Genomic DNA, 10,012 nt, shown 5'->3' on the forward strand with positions numbered 1-10,012 from the left:
AAGAAAAAAGTTATTAAATTAAAATGAGGACATGTTCATCAATTTTACTTCAGTGATGTAAGCTAAAGAAAAAAAAAAAGAAAAAAGAACTACCCATGTTGTAGAATCTTGAAGCACATGGACAGATGGACTTGGTAGCGGAAGGCAAGGAACAACTGGAATTCATTTAAAAACACTTTGGAAGAAATAATTCAGTTCCTATTATAGTACATATAGTATCCACCATTAACATTTTTTTTTTTACTATTTTATTAACATTAAAATTTTTATAATTCGACCCAAAAAGAATAAAAGAACCTCTGCATGTATGTAGTTCTTATAATACACAGGATCCATTTATTGATTAAGGGGGCTAAGATGTAAAAAATTATTTTTAAATATTCCCTATGGATTATTATTTGATAGAAGAGGATGAGTTTTTAGTGAGGTTAAAAAGTCACCATCTCATTTATTTTTTTTTATTTTTTATTTTTAAATATCAATTAATGATATATGACTATTTCTTAGCTTCACCTATTAAACAATTGTCAACTTTTTAGCTCTGTTTTCAGAGTCTAAAAACTCGACTTGTACTATACCAAATATTTTCACAATTTAGTTGAAAGGTATATATCTTCTACATAAAGAAAACTGAAATTTCCACTTGGAAAAGCTGTTGGTTGCAATGGCCATTCTCATAACTGAAGCAAAATATGTTGAGTCAGTATTAGGTTGTTACAACTTACGATGGATATTTATTTATGTCAACTGAGCTGCAAATAAGAAAATTCTGATTAAAACTAGAAATAGTTGAGAAAAATATTTCAAGAAAATGATACATCATCAACCATACATGTTGCAATATCTTCAAAAGATATCAAGAAATTCACTCTATATTGACCCTCTTGCTCCCAATAATCCTATAGTTTATTTCAACATTCCACCACAAAGGCCTACTAACAGTATCTATGAAGAGATGAAAAAATATGGACCTTTCTCGGTAAAGACAGCCAAAATTTTTTATTTAGAGGGCCACGGACAATCTACACAATTTTTAAGAAAAATAATATGCATTGTGAGATTTGTAAATTCCAAACCCAAGATATTGTTTGAGCCATGTGTTGAGGACTGGAGATTAGGTAAGACTAATGCAAGTAGCATATGATTGGAGTGCAGTTAAAGCTTGCTCAGTGATGGCTCTATTCCTCGCTTGCTTCACCCAATCATTGACAATCTCCTCTGCTTGGCTACCTTTGACACCTTGCTCAAGGACGGTTGCCGCTTCAGCGAGCTTTCCTTCAGCCAAGTATTTGTCAACTCTACCGATTAAAGACTCAATCCCTTCACCAGATTGGTCGACTTCCTTCACCTAAAAGATGGTCAAAGGCAAGCATGAGATTGTTTTGGTGGCTTATATCTATAATTATTGAAAGATAAATCCTATTGTTTTATACCTTTAACCAGGATGCAATATGTGCTAAACAATGTGTCAAGATGCCACCACCACCTGGTGGAATTAGGCTGAAGTGCCTTAGGGTCCCTTTCAATGCATTGAACTGCAAAAAGAACATATGTCAGATAACAGCATGGTTGAGGCTACAAAAACTTGAAATGTTAGTCACATCAATAACTAAATTTTAGCAACTTTTACAGTATTCTAGTCAATCATCAAAATAAACTCATAAAACTAACTAGATGAAACCTCAAACTTTTGCCTCAGTACACATACCATAGCTTAGATGCTAGTGAGAAGATAACTTAGGAAGTTCCAGCAGACCAGTGATAGGCTGATGCCACTTAGATGCATCAGAGATCTAGGTAAGATGATTTATGTCCGAATGGCAGATCATGTGGTGCCTAAGAGGAGTAATACTTCCTTTTTTTCCTATACAAAATGAGACCAACCATGAAAAAGCATTTCTTGACAAGCATTTTGCTCATCAGGTCTTAACCCATTGAATCAAACCACTCCTATCTCTTCATACTTGGCTAGCTTTTCAAGATTAGTCTCAATTCTGAATCCTCATAAAATCCTTTATTTCCATTTGATGTTAGGTTGAGCATGTTCAGAATAAAAATGAACCGGCAACTCTGAAACAACAAGCAAACCTCCTTCCAGGTTGCTTTTATATGAATACCATATTTTTCCCCCACCCCTTTTTGTGGGGTGTAATTCTTTATCCAGCGCCAAGCCTCCCAACTGAAGTGGATTCTTAATGTTGTTATAGTGTACAGATCCCAATGAAGGAGTTCCAGCAAGAAGCCTCTCTTGTTGACCATCCAGAATAACATCTTAGCAATAGTGTGCTCTTTAAAGATTGAAGAAATTTAGGATTAAAAATTCAGACCTTGGCAAATTTGTCTGCCAACCAACCTACATAGTCTCTATTTCTCAATGCAATATGATTACAAACCAATCCTAATTAAATAGGAGCAATTTTCAGTAACAATAACAAGGAGGAAACTGAGAAATGGATGCGCAAGTAAAAGGGGGTACAGAGCATCTTTGATAAATTTATTTAACAATTTTCAACTTTCAGATAATTTTTTGCTAGTTAAAACAATGAAACAATCTTAAAGGAAATACTTGTTTTCTAGAGCAATGGGGGATTATTAGGATCTCATCAGGAAAAAAAGAATCTACAACACCTAAAGGGGTGTATGTGAACAATGTCAGGCATATTCTTCCTCCAAGCTTTTAATTTTTGGAAAAAAAAACCTATTATTTTACATACTTTTAGCCTGCCTCTATAAAATCATTTAAAATCAAATTGTTTCATTCTATGAAAATATCGCCAAAAGTAAAGCATACAGTTCCTACAAAAAATTCAGCAAGCAAACTATCAACCATATAGCCAAAAGTATAGATTTGATCATTCAAAAGGACTCAGAATTCATTAAATATATTTCTAAATTTACGGAAACACTTGCCTTTTGATTCAACTGTAGTACAGTGTGGGTACCATGGTACCGTGTTTCTTCTGGAAGAGACGAAAGCACCAAATCCAACACTGAATCCTTTTCAGTACCTTCAAGGTAGGTGCGCAGAGCATCTATTTCTTTTTGGATTGGTAATCCTTTAGAAAGTGCATCCTCTAGTGCAAGTGCTCCCTGCAGGACCCAAGAGCATTCAATTTATGTGCCAATAATTTATGAGTTCAGAAAATTACAACTAGGAGTCAATCACTATATAACATGACGCAGACTCCAACTAAAACTAGAAGTAAGATAAGAACAGTTAAGGTTGGGAAGGTACCAGAGCAAGCTTGTGAACAGAATGACTTTTGTGCGCCTCTTCAGATCGTGCATAAAATGCCATACATAAGGCATTTATCTACAAAAGAATAACCCATGCCATGATTAGCACCTCCAATCACATCCATAGTGCTGAATAGTAATAAACAATACGGATTAAGAAAATAACTAGTCGAGCATATATGAAGCATAATAAAACATGTTTATGGCTCCAATATCAGATTCATCTTCATAACCAACAACCAATAAACTGAGAAATGCATTTATGTGAACGGTTTTAACTGATAAACTAGAAGCAGCTTCCCATTTAGAAGACTATTTTTTAACTGAACTCAAGCTCATTCATCCTCAAAAGAATTCAAAGAATATATTAGAAGGTATTCTAGCTTTTAAATCTTCCTCCAAAAATATGTATTACTACTCAAACTTTCATTTGCTATCTATAATGTTGGAAATTTCATTTACCGTTTGGATCATCAATTAACAAATTCCATAAAAAGATCATATTCAGGTAATTTTAATGGCCAAATCTTTGATTTTCAGCTAGAAATTGCATAAGAGGCTCTTTAATTAGCTTGTGGTTAATAATTACTTTTAATGAATTCAATTTTCAAAACAATGGATCTTCATTTTTCATGAATGATTTAAATATATTTAAATGCACAAGAATGTCTATCAAACACAAGGAGCATCACCATACATAAGACAGAAAGTATGGAAGTTAATACAGCAGCAAACAAAGCTAAAAGCATCAATATATCATGTATTGACATTTGGATTATCACCCATCCCCTGCATGCCATATGCTGCAAAGTACAAGCCAAGAGGTTTAAATTTCCAACCCATCAATTGAGACCTGGCATCGTAACTTAAAATTTCCTTATGCTGTCAATATCTAATATCACTAAAAAGCATTTATTTTGTAGTTCATTTTTCATTCTAAACAGTAGAAATGTTGGTTTCTGTGCAGTTTTTTTAATAAAATTATCCACCAGGAGATAGCTTACATTAAGATTTGCTTCTGCCAATTTTTCAATCTGTGCTGCTTTCTCGTTTGCAATTGCTGCAGCTAGTTCTGCTTTTCCAAGCTCCTGAGCTTTTTGTAACTTCAGTTCAGCTTCCCTTTCCTGCAACAACCAAGAGCTAAGAACTTGATTTCATGACTATGAAATTATGCAACAGAACTTCTTTGTTAACACAAAACTACTTACCTTTTCTTCAAGTTCCATCCTCAGCTGCTCTTCCATTTTTTCTTGAAGTGATTTTAGAGCAGCTGCTGCCTTTGTTCTTTCTCTCTTTAATTCCTGGAAGTGATAAACTGAAATTCTTAGCAGCTTGAATCCACAAAATAATAGAATAACTTCTCTTCTTTTTTACTTCATTTTTTACCACTTTAGAGGGCATAAAGACAAGTATACTCCATTTGAACTAAACTGTGACTTTCCAAGGTAATCACCACAAAAGAAGCATACGCTTAAAGAATTAGCTTAAGTTGATTGATAAAGGTACTTGTGTAATTTCCCTAACCAGCATAATAATTCAGAGAACTGATAAAGACGGATTGTCCCAGGTTAATTCATAATTTTAGCTTTACTTAAGCCTTACAAACAGATTGACATTGTTCCAAACTGATACAAATAACACTTTCTTCTGGCCATATGACACTCAAGACAGGAAATCCAAATTCATAGACATCTATAACAAAAATTACATTGTCTCCGTTATATGGGATAATTATCTTCTTTAAGATGGGAAATCTTAGAGCTTCACCTATAAATTACTACCTAGGATGCACATTTCTACAATGCTGGTCAGCAAGTACTATAACAAACTAAACTTTTAATCAACTTGTTTGTGTTTAGACAGAGTGACAACCGACCCAGTCTGCCTCATATTCAATCCAGACATACAGACTCTACAGACACAAAGAACAAGTGGATTCACCATATGATTAAAGCATAAGCTGTGGATGGGAGAACTATGTAGCAGCGTTAAAAAGAAAGGTACTACAGACCAAATAGGATCCAGGGTATCAGTAAAAAGTTCAAAAAGAAATATTCCTGGAAGAGTTCATTTGAATTCACATAATGGAGCAAAAAGAAAGAAAAAAAATTTACAAAGAGCACAGAAGAAGTCTGAAAAACAAGCACCATAAAAAGAGACAATAATTATGTAATTATTTCCTCATTCACTAAAAGCCATGAAAGAAATTCTTGTAATGACAAACCCAAGGAAGACCTTAACTTGCTATTTTTACATAGCAACAAAAAAATGGAGAAAGGAAGGCACCTTGGCCAATCTCAGAACTGACCAAGTTTTAGTGGTGAGAAAAAATTCATTTTGAAAGATAAAATAAAAACAAGAGCCCCAATGAGTCACGAGTAATGACATAAGTGATTGATTTGCAAAGGAAGAGCAAGAGAAAAGAGGAAGCAGGATCATGAATTGATCAGGCAATGGCATAAAGCTGAGAAGCGGTGACAAAGAGCATAGCAATCAATCATGAGAAATTTAACATAGTAAAAGACTACGCTGCCTCAACTTTTCATTTTTTGAAGTACCCATATTGACACCAGTGCTCAACATATATTGGGACATGATCTTGGATATGACCCACTACAACCCTTCAAATGCATGGAAAAATTGAGAAAAAAATTGAACATACCCATCTTGTAACACATACCCAGCACACACCCAAGTTCGAGTAACATAAATAAAAACAATGAAAATATGAAAAACAGCTATAACCTTATCCAATATGGCTGCCTCTTCTGTACGCATTAGTTCCCTAGCTCTTGAATTCCTTAATTCCTTTTCATATTTCTCCTAAAGAGGGAAGGGAAACAAAAGTATGAATAAATAGTAAGGCATGGCCAAGATAAAGTTGCAGAAATTAAGATGTAGGAACCAAGATAGTTCAAACTTCAGACCTTCAATACTTCTTTTTCTTGAGCAAAAGCATGTGCATCCAGCTCAGCTTGCCATTTTTCGGCAGCATGAATGGCTTGGAGGAAACCGAGAATTAATTTTCCATCCTTCGATAAATATCCCTCATTTAGTTCCTCAACTGCTGTACCAAAACCCTAACATGTTAAAAAGAAATGAAAACTTAGTGATAGTTTACACTCTCCTTTATCATATGCTTTAAATAATAAGTAGGTAAACGACCTCTGTTTCTTTAGAAAGCTGCTCATATTTTCTATTTAGAGAAGATAAATAGCTTTCATCTGCCTTGTCCCTAAGGTGATAGGCATCAAGAAGAGAACTTGGAGCTCCTTTATCTTCAGTTGGTTTAGCCTGCAGCGAAGGAGCACATAATGAGGTCTTCTATCAAGTCTGGTAAAGATTAGGAAGAAAGTACATATACATACATATATATATTAACAGAATTACAAAGAATATCTCGTGCTTTTGCGACTCTCACATGCCCAGTCTTCCCCATTTAAAGAAAAACATGAAAAGATGTTGAAACCCTAAGCCAGCTTCTTAGGGAATCAAACCTCCCACAAAGCCTTTTTTAGCCTAGAAGATAGACAAGGAAATGCAGTGGCCATTTGCCATCCTGAAGATATATAACCCAATACAAAAGAAAAGCACAACTGTGCTTTTGACATCTCAATTAACAGTCTTCCCCAATTAAACACAAAGACATAAAAGAAGCTTTAATCCTCGGATGTCCAATTATAAGCCGTTTCTTGGGGGATCAAACCTCCCTATACAGAGCCTTTCCCTGCCTAGAAACCAAACAAGGAAATGAAGTGGTTTTTTTGTCGTCTTGAAGCATTGGCTATATATCAATAAGCTTAACAGCATCTAAAATACAGAATACTTATACATACATAAAGAAGCAAGAAGCTGTCAAATCATACTTCTTTCTATCCTTTAAACCAACAATGTGCAGAAGAACATAATAAGAACGAGGTGGATTCCAATGTTAAGAAAAATCAGACAATGAAACATGAAAAACCAAAGAGATAAGGAAATTTTAATAAGTTTCACTAGCCAGCCTTCAAATAATAACAATGGTTCACATAGGAATTCCATGAAGGTCAGGTGTTAAAAAGAGAAACCAATGAGGGAAACAAAGATATCTGGGGTAATGTCTGCTATAGTGGGATGCAAAGATGGCAAATTTTTTATTAGACTTTCTTCAGGGGCTAAACTAGACGCTTTTGCGCCTTTACTTTGTTCATCCAGCAACAGTAGAACACCAAAATTGGGTCTTACATTGAGCCAGTGCAGGACAAATATACCTTGATAAAGAGATTATTCTTTCAGTATTGATTACAGGAATGTACAGAAAGCCTAGAAAAGGCTGGCACAGTATTCCCCCATATAAGCAGAGACATAAAAGAGATTCTGCAACCCTAAGCCAATTTCTTAGGGGATAAAACCTCCCTATAAAGCCTTTTCCTTGACTAAGAGGTTCTTTGTCATCCTGAAGCAATAGTACTATGTGTATCTGTATATATATTAATACAAAGAATAGGATCTGCTTGCACTTTATCACCTCCGTTGACAGTCATTCCCAAGCACAAAGACATAAAATAAGCTTTAATTACTCAGATACGCAATCCTAAGCCAATTTCTTGGAAGATCAAACCTTCTATGAAACTCAGACAATAAAACATGAAAAGTCATAGAGACAAGGAGAGTCTTAAAAAGTTTCATTTAACGGCCTTCAAAAAATAACAATGGCTCATACTGAAATTCCATGAGTTTACAAATCAGAAGCAACTGAAATGTAGAGTGCTAAGAAGAGAAACCGAAGAGAAAAAGAAAGATGCCTGAGATATGTCTGCTATACTGGGATGCAGAAAAGGCACAGCTTTTATTTGGCTTTCTTCAAGGGCAAAACTAGGTGCTTCTGTACCTTTACTTATTTCATCCTGCAACAACAGGCCACCAAAACTGACTGTGGTTGTCTAACATACTGAAGCATTTCTTTATGCACCCATGCAAAAACTTAACAAAGGCTCTCAAATTTGAAGATCCAAGTAAATTACATTGGAAGAAATAAGAATGAGCATAGATACACATGTGATGTGCCCCTGATGTTTGTAAGGAGTGTAGCTGTTATGATTAGTTTAATGAGAGGCAGTAATCTAGCAGCAAAAACGTACTAGCAATAACAGGGCAATCTATATTTAGTTCATATTAAAGTGCATTTGATCCACCTTTAACACAAGACTAATCACTTGCTTTCAAATTATACCGAAAAAGATAGAAACCAAGCATGGATGCTGAGCCATTCTTCAAACTTTCATAACATCTATAAGCCCAAGCAATCAGTGTGAACATAAATATAGAATGCACAGAAAAGAGCACCTGCGGTCTGTCTTCGGTAGCATGAGAATGAGGTTCTACAGCTTTTGTCCCCTTTTCCCCAAGGGATGCACTTGATTGGGTATCCAATTGAATATCGCGAATTTCCTTGTTTGGTATTGGTGCAGTTTCAGACCCAGCCTTTTCAACATTCCCCTCAGCGGATACAGCAGCATCTGCACTGTGATCAGCAGATGGCAAGCTGCTCTGAGAATATTCTGGCAACGGCTTTTCTGGTCCTGACGTTGAGCTATTTCCAAGTGTTTCATTCGAGTCATTCGACTTAACTTCCACCTTAACTTCCACATTAGGGTGGTTTACACTAGGGGTTTCACTCGAGGTTTCAAGCTGAGGAGGAAGACTGATACGCGTTGCATCTTCTTGCTCGTGCAAGTCTAAATTAGATTGTGCTTTAATTTCTTCATCGTGAGAAGTAACAACTTGCACATCATTTTCATCTTTACCATCAAAACCAATTTTCGCTGAATCAACAGAATCATTGGGCACTTGACCAAAATATTGATCTAAGTATCCAGCTTGGTAAGCAACCAACGCAGCACCAACAATAACAGCACTGCCAAGGACAACTCTTGAAAACCCACTATTTGATTCAGGCGGACCACCAGATGAACCAGGTTTTGGAGTAGGATTTTCTCCAGGAGAGGTCGAAAATTGCTTTCTCGAATAAAGAAACGGTGATGAACACTACATTTTAACCATACATTATAAAACCGAACAATTATAGATAAGGGAACTCCATTGGAACTAGAAAATTCATAATGAAACCGAAAAACAGTTGAATTTACCTGGGATATAATCTGCCTTGGTATTTTCCGAGGAGACCCTCGGTGACGTGATAATTCCAAAATTGACCTTCGAAGCATGCTGTTGGTTTTTCCCTTTTTCTAATTGGGATTTTGAATCTAATATTAGGTAAGGTGTTTGTGAAAATTACGGAAAAAGGAAGTGACGGCTAGAAAGGAGGAGTTAGGGAATTGGCATTGAAACAATTTGTTGTTGGGTAGCGACCAATCCAATCGGGGAGCCAAGGCGGGTGCCAAATGGGAATCGCCGTTGGGGGCTTGGAACTCGGAGTCCGAAATTGAAAGTATGGTAGCGTGCGACCTACAGGGTGGAACTATCTTATTTTACCGAGCAGAGTCTGCCTTTCATAATACAGAGACATTTTTCTTGCTCCCATTATGTGAAAATTGAATATGCATGATATGTGTAATTTGTAGATTGAAATAAGGAGTTAAAAATCTTAGTTGTCCCATTTATTACTTGGATTTTGGATCAAAATTAGATTTATTTTTTGTTATTTTACAATTAAAATTTTGAATTTTATGATAATAAAAAAACTACATTCATGGAATTATTTGTTTTACTAAAATAAAAGTGAATAAATAGACAACAATAAAAGACTTATTTTTGATCCATGCGAGAAATCGTT

The 10,012-nt window shown here is 35.4% G+C and overlaps 1 protein-coding gene across 1 annotated transcript; it reads right to left on the bottom strand.

Moving 5' to 3' along the window:
* Positions 1-733: 733 nt before the first annotated feature.
* On the bottom strand, positions 734-9,801 carry LOC108469938 (uncharacterized). The gene is made up of 11 exons (XM_017771068.2): positions 9,366-9,801; positions 8,563-9,264; positions 6,403-6,531; positions 6,165-6,317; positions 5,983-6,060; positions 4,446-4,538; positions 4,242-4,361; positions 3,236-3,313; positions 2,911-3,090; positions 1,434-1,535; positions 734-1,348 (listed from the first exon to the last, which is right to left on the bottom strand). The coding sequence occupies exons 1-11, from the start codon at positions 9,441-9,443 to the stop codon at positions 1,115-1,117; spliced, it is 1,947 nt and encodes a 648-aa protein (XP_017626557.1). The 5' UTR covers positions 9,444-9,801; the 3' UTR covers positions 734-1,114.
* Between the last annotated feature and the right edge of the window lie 211 nt (positions 9,802-10,012).

Source organism: Gossypium arboreum, chromosome 11 (assembly GCF_025698485.1).
Source record: "Gossypium arboreum isolate Shixiya-1 chromosome 11, ASM2569848v2, whole genome shotgun sequence".
NCBI lineage: Eukaryota > Viridiplantae > Streptophyta > Magnoliopsida > Malvales > Malvaceae > Gossypium > Gossypium arboreum.